Source organism: Podarcis filfolensis, assembly GCF_964270895.1.
Source record: "Podarcis filfolensis genome assembly, chromosome: 10".
Classification (NCBI taxonomy): Eukaryota; Metazoa; Chordata; class Lepidosauria; order Squamata; family Lacertidae; genus Podarcis; species Podarcis filfolensis.
The window spans coordinates 37134437-37156482 of NC_139612.1; the positions used below are offsets into that span (position 1 = coordinate 37134437).

Here is a 22046-nt window from a genome sequence, read left to right on the forward strand (position 1 = left end):
TAGAGTGCTGATTTTTTTTAAAAAAACTTCAAATATGAGGTTAGCATACAATCCAAGTTCCACTAGAAAACCTATTGAGGAGCCATAGGAAGTGAAATTAGTGGTTCCCCACCAGCAAAAAAAAAAGTATGTATGCCAATGGGTAAGTCCCTTGGCCCACAGAAATAGCCCAACCCTCTATCTAGGGCTGCCATTGTTAATTCCCTCCAATTATAGCCAATGGAAAGGAATAAGCTCCCCCATTCCTGCCCTGCCCACAGCAAATGATTAATGGACTTCAATGTCTGTACACTAATGCGCAAAGCATGGGAAATAAACAAGATGAGCTTGAGCTCTTGGTACAGCAAACTAAATATAACATAATAGGCATCACTGAAACCTGGTGGGATAAGTCCCACGATTGGAATGTAATAATGGAGGGATACAATCTATTTCAGAGAAACAGACCAGACAAGAAAGGAGGAGGAGTGGCGTTATATGTCAGGGATATGTATACCTGTGAAGAGATCCAAGATTTAGAACCTCAAAGCCAAAGTGAGAGCATTTGGGTCAAAATTAAGGGAGAGAAGAATAACAGTGACCTCATTGTGGGAGTTTACTATAGATCCCCAAGCCAAACGGAGGACATAGATGATGCCTTCCTGGAACAGATGGCCAAGCATGCAAAAGGAAGGGAGATAGTAGTATTGGGGGACTTCAATTACCCGGATATTTGTTGGATGTCAAACTCAGCCAAGAGCATAAGGTCAAACAGATTCCTCACTGGCCTTGCAGACAACTTCGTTGTCCAGAAAGTGGGAGAAGCAACAAGAGGAACAGCCATTTTAGATCTGGTCCTAACCATTGTTGATGACCTGGTTAGTGGGGTAGAAGTGGAAGGATCATTAGGCGCGAGTGATCATGCTCTTCTGAAGTTTACTATACAGCGGAAAGGAGCAGCCAAGCATACTAGGACTCAATTTCTTGACTTTAAGAAAGCCGACTTCATAAAACTTAGGGAAGTGCTGGGTGAGATCCCATGGACAGTAATACTAAAAGGAAAGGGAGTTCATGATGGCTGGGAGTTTGTTAAGAGGGAGATAGTAAAAGCACAACTTCAGGCAATACCAATGAGACAGAAACATGGAAGGTGCCTAAAGAGGCCAGGGTGGCTATCTAAAGAACTTTTAACTGAGTTAGGATTAAAAAAGGATGTGTACAAAAAATGGAAAAGGGGGGAAACCACCAAAGAGGAATTCAAACAAATAGCCAGCACGTGTAGACACAAAATCAGAAAAGCTAAAGCACAGAATGAACACAGGCTTGCTAGAGAGGTTAAAAGCAACAAAAAAGGCTTTTATGGGTATGTTCGTAGCAAAAGGAAGAACAAAGAAACAGTGGGGTCACTCAGAGGAGAAGATGGTGAAATGCAAACAGGGGACACAGAAAGGGCTGAACTCCTCAATGCCTTATTTGCCTCAGTCTTCTCCGATAAAGAAAGCAGTGCCCGACCTGAAGAATTTGGAGCAAATGATTCAGCAGAGGAAACACAGCCCAGAATAACTAAGGAGATAGTACAAGAATACTTGGCTAGTTTAGATGTATTCAAGTCTCCAGGGCCAGATGAACTGCATCCAAGAGTATTAAAAGAACTGGCAGATGTGATCTCAGAACCACTGGCAGTCATCTTTGAGAATTCTTGGAGAACAGGCGAAGTCCCGGCAGACTGGAGGAGGGCAAATGTTGTCCCTATTTTCAAAAGGGGGAAAAGAGAGGACCCAAATAATTACCGCCCAGTCAGTCTGACATCAATACCAGGGAAGATTCTGGAGCAGATCATTAAGCAAACAGTCTGTGAGCACCTAGAAAGGAATGCTGTGATCACCAATAGTCAGCATGGATTTCTGAAAAATAAGTCATGTCAGACTAACCTGATCTCGTTTTTTGACAGAATTACAAGCCTGGTAGATGAAGGGAACGCAGTGGATGTAGCCTACCTTGATCTCAGCAAGGCATTTGACAAGGTGCCCCATGATATTCTTGTAAAGAAGCTGGTAAAATGCGGTCTTGACTATGCTACCACTCAGTGGATTTGTAACTGGCTGACTGACCGAACCCAAAGGGTGCTCATCAATGGTTCCTCTTCATCCTGGAGAAGAGTGACTAGTGGGGTGCCACAGGGTTCTGTCTTGGGCCCGGTCTTATTCAACATCTTTATCAACGACTTGGATGATAGACTCAAGGGCATCCTGATCAAATTTGCAGATGACACCAAACTGGGAGGGGTGGCTAACACCCCAGAGGACAGGATCACACTTCAAAATGGCCTTGACAGATTAGAGAACTGGGCCAAAACAAACAAGATGAATTTTAACAGGGAGAAATGTAAAGTATTGCACTTGGGCAAAAAAAAATGAGAGGCACAAATACAAGATGGGTGACACCTGGCTTGAGAGCAGTACATGTGAAAAGGATCTAGGAGTCTTGGTTGACCACAAACTTGACATGAGCCAACAATGTGATGCGGCAGCTAAAAAAGCCAATGCAATTCTGGGCTGCATCAATAGGAGTATAGCATCTAGATCAAGGGAAGTAATAGTGCCACTGTATTCTGCTCTGGTCAGACCTCACCTGGAGTACTGTGTCTAGTTCTGGGCACCACAGTTCAAGAAGGACACTGACAAACTGGAACGTGTCCAGAGGAGGGCAACCAAAATGGTCAAAGGCCTGGAAACGATGCCTTATGAGGAACGGCTAAGGGAGCTGGGCATGTTTAGCCTGGAGAAGAGGAGGTTAAGGGGTGATATGATAGTCATGTTCAAATATATAAAAGGATGTCACATAGAGGAGGGAGAAAGGTTGTTTTCTGCTGCTCCAGAGAAGCGGACACGGAGCAATGGATCCAAACTACAAGAAAGAAGATTCCACCTAAACATTAGGAAGAACTTCCTGACAGTAAGAGCTGTTCGACAGTGGAATTTGCTGCCAAGGAGTGTGGTGGAGTCTCCTTCTTTGGAGGTCTTTAAGCAGAGGCTTGACAACCATATGTCAGGAGTGCTCTGATGGTGTTTCCTGCTTGGCAGGGGGTTGGACTCGATGGCCCTTGTGGCCTCTTCCAACTCTATGATTCTATGATTCAAACCTGTAGGGCAACAGTGGTGGTAGTAACTTTACCCCCACCATAAATGTCCAGAAGGATTGTTCTGCTGATGTTACATCTGGTTTGTGTCTGGGAGACAGCATTGATTACTATAAGAGTAAAAATGGGATTCACAGACTACAGGGACCAACAGTCACAATCTTTACATAACCAATGCCAACGAGTAAATATAGAGCCTTACCTCCGCCATTTTTTTGGCACAGATAAGGGAATCGCCACACATTCCCCAAACCTACAGAAAATCCAACTTGTGCCAGAATATACTGAAGTTTGCTGTTCCAAGCTGGTCTCTCATCTTCCACGTCAGATCCCTCTTCCACATCTACATCTTTGTCGTCCGAGTCATTAACCGACAGCTCGCTTTTCTTGAAAGCGTCTTCCACAGAGTCTTCGTTAGATAGGAGATCCTTAACTGACTCGATGACATCATCATCTATTTCTCGTTTAACCACTTTGCTGTTCTTAGGCATTTGCAATAAGGAATAATGTCAGATCACGTCCTCTTCAGACAGGCTATCCAGCCTCAGTTACTATCTCTGTTCTGCCAAGTCAAAAATATCTGAATGTTTGCTTGAACTGGTTGAGTGAAGGAAGTGTCAACAACGTCCCTTGTGAAATGTAATCAAGATGTTTGTAATTGCTTGTGTTAACATAAATACCTGTAAAAAAAACAAGTAATCAGATGACAGTAGAAAAGGGTACTTATCTCATTCTGTTAAAAAAATGATAGTTCTCTTTTTAGTCCTTTTCTTTACCTAAATGATGGCTAAATAGCCATTGCTAATATTTCTTGGCTGCATTATTCCATAAAAATCTACCAAGACTGCAAAAGAAAACATGTAAAAGAATGAAATTTCATTGTTCCCCAGTTCCTTCCCTCTTTCTTCCCCTCAACTCCATATTTCCTACAACAGTAATGTCTCACTCTGAATATGACTGATTAGTTTGAATGGTTCTATGATTGAAAACATTGACTCTCTTTCTCTCTCTATATATATATATTCTATTGCTACTCATCACAAAAAATAATAATAATATATTTTTAAAAATAAAACATTCTGTGATAAATTTGAGAAACAAATAACCCAACTAGACTGTGTGATCACATAATTGTCCTATAGATGTGTGCAAGAAGAGCTCTTGCATGTGAGGGGGCTTGTGGTGGGGCCTTGCACGTTCGGATAAATGCATCTTAATGGAGCATTCTTAACTGTGGAAATGTCATTTAAAGTTGAAACATATTGCTTTCAACTTCTAGAAAGCCATATGGTGATTCCTATATGAATGTTAATTGAAATGTGTCACAAGTAAGACCATATTTGGTATACCTTTAATGTATCTCTCCTGGCATTTGTACCATGTGTGAATATTATTAACATGTACATGAATAATTTTTAATCACAAGACAATGTAAGATTTACATTTCTGTGACAGAATGGGAAATGTGTGAATATTTGATGTCAATTGTGCAAATGCCCCATTTTTTAGATAGGAGGTCGTATATGTAATGTGCTTTAGCAAAATTATTTACTATATGTCATGTCGTGAGAAGCTGCATCTTTACTAAAAGTATATTCCTGCAGGCATAGAAGCATTCAAAACCCATGGTAGAATTGACTGGTTATAGCTTTATCACCCTTCATGAGTAAAGGTAAAGGGACCCCTGACCGTTAGGTCCAGTCGCCGACGACTCTGGGGTTGCGGCGCTCATCTCGCTTTACTGGCTGAGGGAGCCGGCATACAGCTTCCGGTTCATGTGGCCAGCGTGACTAAGCCGCTTCTGGCGAACCAGAGCAGCGCACGGAAATGCCGTTTACCTTCCCGGCGGAGCAGTACCTATTTATCTACTTGCACTTGGACATGCTTTCAAACTGCTAAGTTGACAGGAGCAGGGACCGAGCAACGGCAGCTCACCCCGTCGCGGGGATTGGAACCGTCAGCCTTCTGATCGGCAAGTGCTAGGCTCTGTGGCTTAACCCACAGCGCCACCCGCATCCCATCCTTTATGAGTAGATGTATGCTTTAAAATCTGACTTGTTTTTTATTATTATCTTTCACTGTTCAGAAATGGTACTTTGCAAAAAACCAAATTGGCAATGTTTATATGTTGTCCGAGTCAGAGGCGGAGCGGCACACATGCCGTGCACCTGGGGGTGGGGCTAGCTGCCTATGGGGACAGAGCAAGTATCCCAGGGGCACTGCCCGCAGCGAGCGTCCCGGGGCAAGCCACCCATGGAGAGCATCCCGGGGGGGAGCCACCCGTGGCAAGCATTCCAGGGGGCGGCGCCCGTGGCAAGCATCCCGGGGGTCAGGGCGGCAATGTCACCCCCCCCTCAGGGATAACCCCCGGGCAAGCCACACACCCCCCTTCCTCCACCAGTGGCCCGAGTAGATTCAGAGGTCTGTGTTTGGCAAGAAGAGGTATACTCAAATAACTGCTTCAGCATGTGCTACAAAGAAATCAATACAGTCCAAATGAATAATGGCGTAGTTTAACCCACTTTGAGTAGATTTGAAGTAGTTCACGGAGTGTATTGTAGAGAATGTGGGTCAGCTTGCAAAGGGACTGAGGAAGAAAGCTACCTGAATCCGCTCAGCTGAATCCAACTTACATGCTGACAACATTATAACAGCTCAGTCACTAGAGCATGAGACTGTTAATCTCAGGCTCGTGGGGTCAAGCCCCATCTTGGGCAAAAGATTCCTGCAATGCAGGGAGTTGTACTAGATAACCCACATGGTCCCTGCCAACTCTCCAATTCTATGATTCTATTATCAGTTTGATCATGTGAATTGGTCCTAAGATTCTTGACTCTGCCTCATTTAAATTCTTAACGCAGGTCTGCCTTGCATTAAGAACAAGATAATGCATATGGGTAGTCAAATTTCCCAGGGTAACTTTGCAGTTTTACTAAGCAGGTGTCGTGCCCTTCAAGATACAGTCCTGAAACGATGGAAGTTATTTCATATGAAATGATCTACAGGAATGGTTTTGCAAGTGTTTTGAACTATAAGGTTCACCCAATCTTGGCTTTGAAATTTTAGCTCCTTGGATTTCTGAAGAGCTGAATGTTTTCAGGCTTCTTCATCATTTCTACTATAATGACAGGAAAAAGCAAATTAGGCTGTTCCAAGGTCATTCCATTTATCTTCTGGCTTCCAGACCTTAATAATAACTGAAAAGTCTGGCAAGTTTCAGAAGCGGTTAGCAATAACATTTCACCAGCACCTGCCCATGTAAAATGAAAATCCTGATTCCATTATTTGACTATTTCAAGTAATAAATCTCTATAGTAGATAAAGTAGTTTTTAGTCTGAATTACATCAGTCAAGGGAGAATGAATAAAACCTGCCTGATTAATATAAATGGGAAATGTACCAAATGTACCAAACCAATCAGGCATTTTCATAACACAGGAGATCATCAAAAACAAGGATGAAAACAATATCTCATTTCAGAAACACTGATAAATGCTAGATCCTGGTACATTTAGATCAATGTGGCCTCAAGATAACTTGGATGAACCTACTAAAAGCTGGCAATAAAGCCTAATAATGGAAAAATAATAGAAAGTAGAGCTATTTACCAGCCAACTTCTATAGAGCAGCTTTGCCAAGAGAAGGGAGGAAGAATTTTGGATTTGATATCCCACTTTATCACTACCCTAAGGAGTCTCAAAGTGGCTAACAATCTCCTTTCCCTTCCTCCCCCTCCCCAAACTGAATATGCATACCTTTTCTTTTTAAAATGTCTATTCTGAGATGGGAGGTAAAGGCATGTCATGTGCATGATGAAATATTAGAGGAGCACAGATATTTTGCAATTTAATATATGGCAAGGAAACAGAAGTAGCTTATTTAAATAAATATTAATGGATAGCTATACAGGGGATCAACTTTTTCTCTCACACACAGGCAAGTCAAAGGCATGCTAATCCCAGTTGCCCACACTTGGAGCAGAGCTGATTTGCACTCTGCTGCCAAAACAGAATTAGCATGCCTCGCTATAGGAACGGTAAAATAGTTTCCTCGGTCAATTTGCCCATCTTTTCAAAAGAAAAGAAAAAGAAAGTGAAAACCGAACACTACCTTCTCCAATGACTCAGGATTGTAAAAACGCACATTACACAAGGAGTAATTAAATAACAACACAAGTGTAAAATAATCATGAAAATAAATAAATAAAAGCACAGAAAGTACCATTTTAATATAAATTATTTAATGTCAATTGGTATGCTAATAATTTAGGGGGAGGAGCTGTGGATCACTGGTAAAGCACCTGCTTTGATTGCAACAGGTCCCAGGTTCAGTTCACATCATCTCCATGTAGGACTTGGGGGGGGGGGGACTTAGGAAAGATGCTGCCAGTCAGTGTAAGCAATACTAAACTAGATAGCCCAGTGGTTTGACTCAGAATAAGGCAGTGTTCTATGTTTCTATAGAAACCTGCTATTTGATGCTGGTGATGTTTTTTAAAGTGTGTTCTCCCCATATCAGGGTTGTAGGGATGGGTTTATTTGTTTTTCTTTATCGCTACAGTATCTCCAGTTGGAGCTCTTTACTTTTTCCCTGTAAAAGGAAATGGCAATCATTCAGCTATGGAAGAAAGTAAAGGACATCGTTAGCATGGAAGCTAAACCTCCTTTCTACCCCAATGACACTGGGCAGTGAGAATCAGGGCCTCTCCCCCCCCCCCACTTGAATATCCCTATCCTGAGATCTAGTTCTGATATTTTAATGGAACGGACATCCTTGGGTAGCTTTTCCTGCTTCAATAAAATAAGCTACTTATTACAACATGATGGTTTGTTTATTTATTTAAGACATGTGTATCCTGCTTAATCATTTGCATTTCTAAGCAGTGTACATAAAAACGATTCACAGAAAATGGGACAATAAAATAATAAATATTTATTATAAGACTGAAAACTACTTGTATATGCCTGCTGGAGCAAGAAAGTCTTGCTCATGCACCTGGAATTTAGCAGGAAGGTATATGACTAACCTTGGCTGGGAATGAATTCCGCAGACTTGAGCCCATGAGACTGAATGTATGACTTTGAGAAGTTACAAGCCATGCATTTGTCTGCTTCAACAGTCTAGCCAACAGCATTTTGCACTCTGTGGTGGTGAACCCACAATCTGACATCTTCTCTGTGGGTGTGCCACATCACAGAGGCAGCTGAGCTGAGTTCTGCAGTACAGATATTCCCTACCTGCTAACAATCAGAAGAAGAGTGGAACACTCACAGCCTGTTACAGTGGTACCTCAGGTTACATACGCTTCAGGTTACAGACTCCGCTAACCCAGAAATATTACCTCGGGTTAAGAACTTTGCTTGAGGATGAGAACAGAAATCGTGCAGCAGCAGCGCAGCGGCAGCAGGAGACCCCATTAGCTAAAGTGGTGTTTCAGGTTAAGAACAGTTTCAGGTTAAGAACAGACCTCCAGAACGAATTAAGTTCTTAACCCGAGGTACCACTGTATATGAGATCTTTGTTTTCGGGGGGGGGGGTCTTATATTGTCCTGGGGGTGAACAGGAACTGGCTGCAGTGTTAGTCAGAATCTTGTCTTCTGTTGTGACTGTCATCTTGGGCTATCCATTAACTCCATAGAGAGTGAAATTTTTAGCCATCATTGGTGGTTGAAATAATGTCCTGCAGAATTACGGGAATCTGCCAAGTCCTCCCCCCCCCCCCCGCCAATACCAATGTTGTTCCTCCAGCATAGAGGCTACGCAGGAGATAGCCTCCTACCAATGACTGGCCCAAGGTCACCCTTTGTGGTTGAGTGAAGGTTTGAATCTCAGTCTCCCTGGTCCTTGGCCAACACTTTAGCCACTACACTTCACTGGCTGTCAGTATTTCCACCAATGTAGAATTGTGTTCTACCAGCACTAGAGGATTTAGGAGAAATTATTACCTAGGCAATGAGTATTTCTGCTGGATATGTTCACACTATTAAGGAATAATACATAGTCCACTTATGTCAGCTCCAAACTTTCAGTTTGTCTTCTGAATTATGTTTGTATGCAGATACCGCAAACAAACTTTAATGCAGTTCTGGAGTGTGACTGCTCTAGAATATTCTTTTTCTGAAGCACAGAATGTTGTAGACCTTTTCTTCATTGTATTAAAATTTCCACTTACACTACTATCTAAAATCTGCTATGGAAACCTGATATAGTCGTATCATACTGTCTCCAAGGCTACGCTCCAAAACATATTGTCCCCCAACCTGCTAGAAACAGATGAAGACTCAAGCTGCATGTGATGTGAACTTTCACTAATGAAAGATGGCAAATGATCCAGATCCAGATAAAAGTCTATTTCTTATATAACCTCACTCTGACATGCTTCTATTTTGAAGCAAAATTAATGCCTTTATATTAGTGCATCAAAACTGTTATCATAAATACAATTAACTAAACCATCAACCCTTCCAACGTGAATTTTCTGGAAAACTTTGGAAATGTCCTGAATTAGTTTAAATGTGGTTTAGCATGTCTGAATATGTTATTTTGTTTTAATTTAATTGGCCTGCTTGTTTAAATTACCTGCCTCGTGTGAATGTGAATGGAATTATTTGAAAACCCTGTTTGTTTTACTCATTTGTAAATATAATTTTTATTAAGCAATGCATTTTTAAGAAATGGGAATTTTCTGAAAATATTTCTATCAAGAACCTGGACACATCATGACGTTCATCTTCATGAAACATGGCTGAACCATCTCATTTATTGTTTCATGTGTTCTCAGACGCTTTTAAAAGTTAGTAACTGAACCAGATATTAAGAAGTATTGATGAATGTGAAATGGTTTTGAATCGAGTTTCCTACTTTACTGCCATGATAATTCAGAAGGATTTCTTCTTCCCCCACAATCACCTTACAAGTGTGTCAAGGCCTTACAAAGATCATATGAAAATTTTAATAAAGTATAACAGATTTTGTTAGGTGGGAGGAAAGATCAAAATATATTAAATAGACCCCTTTAAAAAAAAAATAGCCTGCTATCATCAATGGAAGGCTGATGTGCTTCAGTTGAAAGTCATTTTAATAGTCTCACATGTAGCCAATTTCCTAGTAACTTTCATACACATTAATACTCAAGTTTTTTTAAAAAAAATGCACAGAATCAACTGTTCTACTTTTTTAAAGGAACAGTTTATGTTCTCATACTTTAAAAGAGATTAAAATGGAAAATGCAGTAGGCAAAGTCAAAACACTCTACATTAATAACCATAAATAGTTTAGTCACATGAAAGACCTCCAGGGAGCTACATAACTGCCAGTGCATTTGCCTTGAAAAGAAAAGAAAAGAAAAGAAAAGAAAAGAAAAGAAAAGAAAAGAAAAGAAAAGAAAAGAAAAGAAACCTGCTCCTACTAATAGTAATTTTATCCCAATACTTTTATAGCAAAAACAAATCAAAGTATCAAAACTTTTAATCAGAAAATGAAAACCATAGTGTGTGTGCGCACTAATTATTTGTTTAAACTACAGCTGTTCATTTCTGCTCCACACAGAATTTTGATGTTTCCATATATAACAGAATTGCATCACTGGAGGCTTATGTGAGGGATCCTACTCAGCCAGATCCTGGCCCCAGTCTCATACTTCTCAAAAGCAAACAGGGGTTTGGTATGTTTTGAGGAATACCAGCCATTGCATTTGCAGCTTGAGCAACAATGGTCTCCATCAACCCCGTCAAGCCTTTAGGTATCATGGTTTTGTCCTCAGAGTCAGAGGAGAAAGAGCCAGCCAAGTCTATGGCTGCAGCACCACTGGCTGAAGAGCTAGCCCAAGCTCCTGACATTGAACCTCAGCCTACTGAACCAGAGCCCACTGAATCGAAGTCACCAGACATCCTTCTCTTAGCCTGAGAAACCAAATGCCTGCACTTGACAGTTGTGCAGGTAGTGGTACAGGTAGCAGGCCACAGAGCACAAAAGCAGCACACTTCTCCAGGTCAAACATTTGACCCTTTAAGAGTCTCCAGTGTTTCTGCAAAGAAAGCAAACCTTTGGGCAATAAACTGGGAAACAGAGGCTCAAGACCTCACTCTAGCTCCAGCCATTGCCAGAGCAAGTTGCTCACTCAGAGCTCTCTGTGATGCTGAAACCACCAGGGTTATTCCATCATAGATCATGGACCCTTGTCAGAACCAGGTTAGGACACTCAGATGAGAGCATAAACGCATGAAACTGTCAAGACAGGAAGCAAGTCAAGCTGGTTTCTTAAGAGGCTGCAGGATCTCCACTTACAAGTGTTTTCCTTGGGAATGAGACAGCAGGCATACAAATTCAATGCCCATCATTCCAGTTTGGAAGAGCAGAGTTCCTTCTGTCATCAGCACTCACTCACTTGAGACTGTGAGGATGAAATTGCTGGATCTGGTGCTTCCCACGTTTCTCTCAGTGTGGGGGCACGATTCTTTAGGTCCAGGACAAACGGGGTTTTTCCTTTTGGTCTAACGCAAGGGGAAGTGAGACAACCTTGGCTAAGAATAATCCCCATTGCTCATGCTACTGATTCCTTTCCTAAGAGCACCGGTCATAGCTGCCTCACAACTGTGAAGAAACTTGGTGACTCTCTTGCATCAGCTTTCACATCAGCCTGCCCTAGTGCCTGCAGGATCCTGCTCCCAGCCCACCACCTGCTGAAATGGGGACTGAAAGAGGCCTTCAGACCCAATTGTGGCATGGGAGGGGACAGGTAGCCCTTATGTCCCCAGCTGTGACCAAATCACCCCTCCCCTGCTTTAATGAGACTTGGAAAAGCCTTCTATTCATCCCAAGAGAAAGCTTTCCAGTGAGCCTATTTGTTGCAGTGTGGGGCAAACTTCCTGAAGATTACAGCTGGGAAGAGAAGGTTAACTGCTGCAGCAGCCTCCAGAAAGTTTGGCCCCATGATGCTTTGAAAAAAGTGAAAACACATTTTTCAAGCTTAATTTATGGTGGGGAGAGTGAGTGTGGTGGTATCTGCACATGCATGTGTGTGGTGTGGTGGTGTGCGCAGGCTGTACATGAAAGATTTGCTGGTTTGCAAATGTACCACAGGGCCCTAAAAAGGTTGCCAGCCCCCCTAGTGACTAATCCCATACACAGCTTCTAATCTATGTCAGTTTCAGTTCTAGGAGAAACGAAGAAAGAAACCTTTTCTTGAACGGTGAGGGAGAAAAGTAGTCTCATACTGTTTTGTTTTCTTCTTACATGCTTTGTGAACACTTCTATGAGTACATAGGTAGCTATCACATAGTTAATAATTTCAGTAAGTGTAGTAAGTCTAGTTTCAAAACTGCCTCTGGCACGGAGCTGGGTGAATGTAACAATTCTGACAGATGCCCGCAACATTTGCATGCAAAAAGGCACACATATGTTGATTTCAGCATCACGGGTTGTGGTTCTGTAATTTAGCTTTGAATGCAGCTTGAGGTTCTATGGAGACTTCTGAATTAGTTTTTTTTTTTCTGAAGGACAATGAAGAACATTGATACCACAGCCAACAACAGCTCCACAAAACTGCTGCCAGCACCATTAGGAGCTATTGCCTCAGCCCAGTCTAAACTGACCCCTCCTCCTTTCAAAAGCATGGCAGCAGCACAGCAGCCAAGAAGGGTCTCCATACCCACAATCTATGCAGAGTAAAGCAAATGCAGCCAATTCTGTGAAGGCATTTTAAAAAGCACATATAAAATAATAAGGAAATTCCATCCCATCATCCACATCCATCATCGGAATTCCCCAGCAGCAAAGTGCCTTTGAGAACATGGGTTCCCTGCCCATCATTTGGGTCCCATCCAGTGCCTTTTCTCAGGGAACTCTAACTCTGTCTCCTCCAAAGGCCATGATAACTGGGGAGATGGATAGAAATTAAGCTGCTATTCTAGTTTCCATCGCATCTTTCCTAGTTCTGAGCAAGGCCCCTTTGCTCCTTTGCCCTGTCTTGATTCTTGAACGCTAGATGTGATGGGAACTAGATGCGATGCTAACTGCCTACTTGAATAACTATCTTAGACTAGGAAGTGGACAGAAAAGAGTCTGGGATGGCAGCAGCTAAATGGCTCCACAATTCCCTCAGGCAATCAGGCTTTTCTACCCTGGTGCTAAAGGGTGCCTTGCTGAAGATTTCTTCTGTGATACAGTCGTACTTTGGAAGTTGAATGGAATCTGTTCCGGAAGTCCGTTCAACTTTCAAAAAGTTTGAAAACCAAAGCAGAAGCTCCTGCAGCCAACCAGAAGCCGCGGAAGCACCGTCAGACATTCAGCTTCCAGAAATAGTTCGCAAACTGGAACAGTCACTTCCGGGTTTGTGGCGTTCGGGAGCCAAAATGTTCAACTCACAAGGCATTTGAAAACCAAGGTATGACTGTGCATTATTTATAGATGTTATCTTGGAGGTCAAGTGTAAAAGAGGAAGTCTGCATGTTTTCATCTACTATAGAGATGCTAATATATTGCACCATTTACCAATACCCCTTTCCTCCTAGTCTACAGATTATGGAGTGGTCCAATATGTACATAACTCCCCTCCCTCCACAAGTTGGTCTTGCCTCATATCCTGGAGAACTTGGGAGAGCCAATCAGAGTGCAAGCAAGCCACTCTATGCCTGCTTTTGCTGCATGTGAGAGGTGGGAAGGCATAGGGTAGAGTCAGAGACCAGCTTTAAATCTGAGTTAAGATATTAAGTCTCCAGCAAAGCAGCTCATGTGAGTGGTGCACAAAATGCCAAATTCTAAAACTGAAGCATAGAGACACTGCTGCAAAATATATTAAATTAAGAAGCATGTTGAGCCTCTCCACCAAGCATACTGTTGCTGTACCTGCTGTTTCAGGGGAAAGCATTCAGGAATTATAAAACTGGGGTAGGAAGTACACTTCCAACAAAGCAATGAAGACCTAATCAAAATGTGGACAAAACAGAGTTCCCATGACAATTAGAATCCAAGCATCAGAGAATGAAACAAAAGAAAGAGGCAATCAATGAAAAAGGAGACAGGTAATGCTTAAACTTAAAAAACAACAACCCATAACTGACATTATTTGAGCATAAAAATAAAACTATTACCGCTTGATTGTGAAATATGTATTTTTACAGGCTAAAAAAAACCCTATTTGCCTGATTAAAAGTGCCCATTTTTTGTTCTTTAAAAAACATTGATATTCATACCTATACTCCAGAGAAGAGGAAGGGAGTCCCAGGCTCAGAGGTCAAATGCCTCTCTCTCTGGTCCTCCAAACTCTTCCCAAGCCACGCCCCTTCAAGGCACTGGTCAACACTCAACAGCTTTGGCCTGGCTGGGATGCATCCTTGAACTAGGATAATGCTTCTTGCTTGGATGGGTGGAGAGATGGGTGGTGGTGGTGGTGTGTGTAGAAATGTATGACTTCTGAATGGCTGGAATGTAGCTTACAACTCATAGTTAAGAGTTATATCTGTTGCTCCACCCACTTTTTGCTTCTGGTCCTGCCCACATTTAACTGATGTCCCCACCCATTTTCTGCATCTGGAGCCTTCCACTGTCATGGTTTGCCTCACCCATGCCCTGAAGGTTGCCCAATAGGTAACACAGCCCTCAAGTTGAAAATGGTTCCCTGCACCTGTTCCAGAAGCCTGCTGAGAAAGGTGCCTGGAAGCACATGATAGTAATTTGAGATACTCCATCATATCAATTTGATGATGGAGTTAGAAAAGAATCAGCTTAGGTGACTTGGCTTCTGCCAGAGAGGCAGTGGTTCAGTGATCCAATAAGATGGAGAACACACCTACCACAAGGGTCAAGTCTCCCCTAGATCCTGTTAGCTTCTGTTCTTCTCTTCCTTTTTGCAGGGGGAGACGGAATTATTGAGCCACTGTATTTTAATAAAACTAACATTTGCAAAAGCATTGTAGAAGGGTCCAACTCAAATCACTACTTATACCACCAGGCCATATTCATCTTTCTTGGTATGTTTCTAACTTTTAAAAGTTTGGGGGGAAAGAAATCTGAAAGGAGCAGTTTATATTCTGTATAAGAAAAGAAGACAGATACCGTATTTTTTGCTCTATAAGACTCACTTTTTCCCTCCTAAAAAGTAAGTGGAAATGTGTGCGTCTTATGGAGCGAATGCAGGCTGCACAGCTATCACAGAAGCCAGAACAGCAAGAGGGATTGCTGCTCTCACTGCGCAGCGATCCCTCTTGCTGTTCTGGCTTCTGAGATTCAGAATATTTTTTTTCTTGTTTTCCTCCTCCAAAAACTAGGTGCGTCTTGTGGTCTGGTGCATTTTATAGAGCGAAAAATACGGTAACTTTGGGGTGGAGAGGAGATGTGATGTTGCATCAGCTGCTCACTAGTTCATGCATACAGAAGCTTGCAGTTTTGTCTCCTAGGTTAAAATCAGTTGAAATTGCTTCCTGAATTTGCAACTGTTCAGGCTCAAAGGAATGTGGGTGTGTATTTAAAAAAAAAACACAACGCTTCCCGGTATTCCAGATAATCATAGTGCCTAACAACTATTATCTGAATTACCTGTAATTACAAGGGAAGAGCAAAGTGACAGATTTTGGCAGAATCACGCTTAACAATTAGTAACCATATATTCTTGCTGATACCAAGAATATTGATGCTATAATTCTAGTGAACAGATCTGCAAAAGCAAGTACATAAGCTGATGAAAGCAAACTGCTGATGCAATTTCATGCTATGTTTGCAGAATAATCTGCTTTTTCATAGGCAGTAAAATCTTTCTCTTTCAATTTCCTTCCATTACAGAGTAAGGGAAATCCCCAACAAATCTTAGTGTATTGTCACAGCATAGCATAAGATCTGATGAAATATCTTAGACTTATGTCATCAATTTTCTACTTTAAACACATCACAAGAGAGGCAAAACTTAACTGCCGTGTCTTCAGATGGACATAGCAAGTACCTTCTTATTTTCAAGTCAATTTTCTTCAACATATACATCTTATAACCCCATCTAAATATACCCACTATGATAAGTATTTATCAATGCTAAATACTATCTAAAATGGCTCATTTCTCCCTCACTGACTGCCATTGAATGCAATAACTTAAAAACAAGACATTAATGTTGCCCAGGAAAATCAAAACTCTTTAATAAACTGAACCATTTTACATCTTATCAGTGAGAGGTGGGTCTGTTTATAACAGCTTCAATTGTAGCCTCCCTTCTGTGAATGGTACACAGTTCACCACCACAGGATGTGGCTTTCTTATTGCACACATCCCCCCTGGAGCAACCTGTGTTCCCTGAAAATCTGCTCCTGCAGACTGGGGAGCCCTTCGGAATGGTGTATGATATAGTGCAGCTGCTGAGCAGAAATTGCCCCCTTCCTTGTGTGAATGGAGAAACAACTAACAACACAGTCCTGCACACCTCTACTCAACAGTAAGCCCAGCTGACCTTATTGAGACTTACAGGTAAATGTATTTACTAGGAAGTAAGGTTCATTGAGCACAATGGAACTTCTAACATTCACAGGACTGCACAGTAAGGATTCAAGTCAAGTCTTTCTCATCTTATTGGTGGCAAATATGTATGCACAGAGAGAGAGAAAGAGAAAGTGAGAAATAATATATATTGTGTGATTATATATTAAATTGATTTATTTAATTGCATTCTAAGATAAGATAATGCATATGTGTGTGGTTTTGTATTGTAAATTTCCTTCAGTAATAAATATATATAAATTGTATATCTATAATTCCTAGACAGGCACAGCTCGTAGCAAATACATACTGGGTCGTTCTGAAGGCTTACAAGTCATGCCAAACAATAGCAACACAAGCCTGTTTTGGAATACCCCTAAGTAGACAACAGGCATCACTGTAAAGAAACGGGGTCTATAGCAACATGGTAATTGCAGAAAGAAAGAAAAATATATTCCCTTTATTTGGGAGCTATAAAAGGGGTGAGGTTCACAATACCGCAAAAAAGGAAAAAGCAAGCTCTGTAGACAGCGAGCAGGGCTCCTCATTAACATACCCACCCAAACATGGTGACGTCACCCCGTGCCAGGCTTGCGCCCGCCCACAATTACTCCAAGCAGGCTGGGATTAGGGATGCACTAGGAAAGCAGAGCGTGTCCTTGTAGCGAATTGTCACCGGTTACATGTCGTGGAGAGCAGAGCATCAGCCACTGGAGCTCTTCCCCTTCAGACACCTCGGAAAGGGTTGGTCTTTATTCCTCTTCCTCTTCCCGATTCCAGAAAAAAGCAAAAACAAAGCAAACCCCGTCCCTTTGTGCCTAGTTATCCTCTCTCTCCCACTTTCCACCTGCTATTAAATGAAAGCTCTGGGAAGCGATGCAGGCGTCCTTGGAGAGGTGTGCCTCATCCTCTCGGATCGACAAGGATCGCCTGCCCGATTCACACCCGTTTCCTCGTAATAAGCTCCGGAGACACCCAAATAGCTCTGCGTACGAGTCCGTTCCTCCGAGCGAGCGAAGCGCGGGTGCACCTCTCCTTAACCATCTCAGATCCACAGGCGGTGTGGATTGGGGGTGGGGGGCGCAAGTTCAGCAGGCATTAAGTTCAGCCCGATGGCGGGGGGGGGGGGCTTGAAATGGCACGCTTTCCCACCCGATGGCAATGAAAGGAAGTAAAATGCCCGCCACGCGTCATTGCGTAAAATGCCGGATTCCTTCTACGGGCGATCCAAACACACACCTTCACCTCCTCCCACAAAAGGAAAATAAAGGAGCACGAGGATTTCGGGCCACGCTTGGCAAGACTGCCAAGAGGGTGGGAGGATATGGAGACGCTGCTACTTCCTTATAGCAGGATCGCCAGATCGGAACGAAATCGATTTGCATTGGGCAGATGGATATATTGGGGTGGGGGGGCACAACACAGACAGCAGCGCTACCCCAAAATCCTACTAACCTACATGGCTCTTCTTTTCCTCTCTTTCCCTCTGGCCAGCCTCCAGCCCGCTGCCTCGCCCCGCCTCGCCCAAGAAGGATGCTCAGTTCATGCTGGGTACCCGGAGCCCAGGATGCGCTGCTCATCTTTCTGTCTGCTGGTGATGGTCCCAGGGTCCAGCTACGTAGCCTGCGCGTCTAGATCCCCATAGCGTCTTCGCCGAGGCCATCGTTGCGCCTTTCTATGCCACTAGGGATCGAGACAAGGGAGGGGGGAATCTCATGCCTAGACTCCCTTGTACGAGACGGTGCTGGAAGAAGCGAGGGCGACAGGCAGTGCCCACCATGGATCCAGACTATTGCCTGGTTAGGGATTCACCCCGCCATCCCTGTTGCCTTACTTAGCCCGGCCTTGCAGACAGACACACGGGGGCTTCTTCTGTATATGATGGCGCGTGGCACCGGCCACTACCCATTGGGGAAGCTGCCATCGACCGAGTCAAACCATGACTCTCTCTAGCTCAATATACACCATGCCCATTCTTCAGAAACCAACGAGATTTCTTTTTGGGGGGGGGGTGAAGATTATCATTCCCCACTCCCTCGATCGAGAGTCCACGGATGGCAAAGATCCCTCCTCCTTTCCATCAAAGAAACCTGTCTGTGGCGCTATGCGCGCGCGGCTCAGCCTTTTCCTCGGCGACCACGAGGCTCTCCTCCTCCAGCCCAGCCATTTCTGCCCCCCTCCCCTTTGCCCCTCTCACCCAGGGCCGGGGGCTCCCCAGACTGCACCCTCGCCTCGCCTTACCTCCTTCCGCGCCCGGGGTGCCCCGCCTGCTTCGGCGACTCGACAAGCGGCAGCCCCTGCAAAGTGGCGGAGGTCGGCGAGAGGATTCAGCGACTGGCTGAGCCGGCAGGCGGTCGGACGCGCGCGCGCGCGCTTGTGTGTGTATAGAGCTATTTAAATATATATTTCTGCGCGAGGGAGAACGGACATGTGCGCGGCTCTTCCTATGCAGGGGCGTTTAAAGACTCGGAGGGGGGGAGGGGCGGGCGCGGGAAAGGCAGGGCGAGAAGAGCCGCCCCTCCCTTGGCGCAGCGCAGTCTGCAGCAGCAGCAGCACGCCAGAGCGCGGCGGGCATCTCCTCCCCCTCCCGCTCTTCCCTCAGCCTGTGCGGAGCGCGCGCCTTCTCTCCCGCCGGAGGGAGGCTCGCCGCCGCCGCCGCCGCTCGGAGGTGCCTCCCACCCCCACCCCCCGGTAGCGCGCAACCCAGCCCGGAGGCTTTTGCTCGAGAACAAAGCGCAGCGACTTCCCGGCCGCCGGTTCCCTCAGCCGCACCCCACCCTCGTAGGTAGTTCTTCCAGCGGGACGTTGCGGCACATTCCGCCTTTCCAAGCGGGCCATGTGCTCGTGGAGGAGATGCGGCGGCCGCGGCTCCCTCACAGTGCGCATGCGCGCCCAGGCCGGCTCTCGTGCTTTGGACGAGAGAGAGACTGGAGAGACGTGTGTGTGTGAAGGCAGCCCTGCGCGCAAAGGGGATAGGAGCCGAGGAAGATAAACGGAAGGTTGACATTCAGGGTTTCCTCGGAAGGGCCTTTTACGCATATCGACCCATTGCTGGCGCTCCTTCGTTTCCCGATTCTCCCAAGTGGAGTGTGTGTACCGGAATGTGTTTCATCCCTTAATATTCAGGAACAATAGATCTGATAATGGCAGGTCATCGTTGGTCAGTTCTCGAATGCCTGTTTCTTGATGGGGAGAAATGAACACAACAAACCAGAGCGGGGATTAAGTGTTGATTCAACAGAAGGGGCGCTGTGGAATTAGTAGCAAGAAAGTGTAGCAAATTTGTAGGGAGTCACTGAAAAGTGCTCCATATGCGTGAATGAATTTGCTCTTGTGCAGCTATCACCTTTGAGAACTTTCCTTGAGCTAGGTCAGGAGCAGCTCTTCCACTGGGGAGACTGAGGCAGCTGATGACTGAGGCAGCGGTGGTGAGCTGTTGGAGAACACACTGTGTGTGCTGCTCAGCCTGTTCTGTACCTCCGATCTGAACTGCTGCTCAAGGGTGGTGGAAGGTGTTGGCATGTATGAGTCAACTACTAGTTCTGTTGGCTTTAGGACATGGTGAGGTTGCCATCTTGTCCTTCATTCCAAGCAGTATATACAGTGGTACCTTGGGTTACATACGCTTCAGGTTACAGATGCTTCAGGTTTCAGACTCCGCTAACCCAGAAATAGTACCTCGGGTTAATAACTTTGCTTCAGGATGAGAACAGAAATCGTGCTCCAGTGGCGCGGCAGCAGCTGGAAGCCCCATTAGCTAGCCTGAAGTAGTGCTTCAGGTTAAGAACAGTTTCAGGTTAAGAATGCACCTCCGGAACAAATTAAGTACTTAACCCGAGGTACCACTGTAATCCACACTTCCATGCAAATATGTCAGGGAAGTATACAGCATATAGGAATAATATCAATAATACATTGGTCTGGAGAGGTTGATTTGTGGAGGATCCATCCCTACCTAGAGGCTAGTGGCCTCCCATCCCCTTCTGGCAGAACTAGTCTTATCACTTAGCAAGGCAAAAACTGAGAAACCAGGCAACACTAGACTGTAAATCCCTATTGTGTTCTGAAGCCATTTAACATGCAGAAGAATAGATCCTATTTAGAATATGTATAAAGAGATAATTAGTATGGGATTCGACTGAGAGCACCAGCAGGAAGGCAGTTCAATTAGTGTGAACATCTGTTGATTTTCTGGCACCTTATCTACCAAATGCAACCCTCTGTGTGGATATGGTAAATTGCCATCATAAAACCTTATCTGCTTTATAAGTGTACACTTGGTTTTAAAGGCAGGCTTAATGAAAGGAAGAGGGTTTGTTGTAGCAAAACAAAGTGATGGTCAAAAATATTGTTTAGATTTCCCAAGGCTTCCTAATTGAAAATTATTTGAAATAATTTACCGGCCCTTTTTCACCAGCACAAGTAAATCAATTAGTCATAGGCAAATGTGTGAATATATTTCAGAAAATCTTACAGATGGAAAACACTGTGGATTTGCCCACTGGTTGCTAAATGGACTTATCATCCATTGAATAACCCTGCTATTACACCTCTCAGTGTGTGTGAATAGGTATTTTAAAATCAGTGCAGATTTGTTTAGTAGTGTTGGGGCCGGGTTTGGGATTTGGATGACAATCATATCCAAATCCCAATATGGGATGGATATTTTCAGTCCAGGTTATTTCTACAACCCATAACTCAAATTCAGAACTGAAGTGCAACAGGTAGAGGATACTGTGCTATTGATCAGGCAAGAGATGAAACCAGTTTCCTGGTATTTATATACATGACTTGGCCAATTTAGAAGCTTCATCAGATTTTCTCTAAGTTAGACGGGGCGTCCTGGCAAAGAAAGAGGCTTACATTGTTTTCCTCAAATAATGGTTGTGGGGATAACCATAGTTCTCATACTATTAGAAGTCAAGGCCATCCTGAATGTTGAAAGATGAAAGGAAATACTTCTTCACACACCACATGGGTAAATTGTGGAATGTTCTCCCAGAACCACCAAGTTGGATGGTTCTGAAATGGAACTAGACAAAATCATGGGTAATAAGGCTGTCAATGGCTACTGTCCATGATGGCTATGTTCTGTCTCCCCATTGAAGGCAGTACAGTATGTCTTTATATACCAGTTGCTGGGAATCACAAGTAGGGAGAGTGCTATTGCACTCAAGTCCTACTTGCAGGCTTCCCATGTGCATCTGGTTGGCCACTGTGAAAACAAGATTCTGAACTAGACATGCCTTTGATCTGATCCAACAAGGCTTTATAGTCTTACAGTATTTAGAATGTCCAGTGAGTTTCATGGATGAGTACATTTTTCATTCTGATTCGCTCCTCCAGCTTGATCTACTACACAATTGTTGTTATATGAATTAGAAAACTGTAATGAACATGCAGCACACTCTGACACAGAAACATCTTCCCATATGTGCAACAATATATGGCTAAGAAAATTTTGAAGAAA

At 43.8% G+C, this 22046-nt stretch overlaps 1 protein-coding gene across 3 annotated transcripts in view; it reads right to left on the reverse strand.

Moving 5' to 3' along the window:
• Positions 1–19103, reverse strand: part of SLC6A15 (solute carrier family 6 member 15) — a 44380-nt gene extending 25277 nt beyond the window's left edge. The window contains exons 1-2 of one of the 3 annotated variants that reach the window (XM_083573345.1): positions 18818–19103; positions 3321–3798 (exon numbers count right to left, since the gene is read on the reverse strand). In XM_083573345.1, coding sequence (XP_083429471.1) covers positions 3321–3609 — 289 coding nt within the window. In that variant the 5' untranslated portion in view covers positions 3610–3798; positions 18818–19103. Of the gene's footprint in view, positions 1–3320; positions 3799–17136; positions 17377–18031; positions 18228–18817 lie in introns of those variants that run through there. The other 2 variants (XM_083573346.1, XM_083573347.1) reach the window with 2 other exon arrangements.
• Between the last annotated feature and the right edge of the window lie 2943 nt (positions 19104–22046).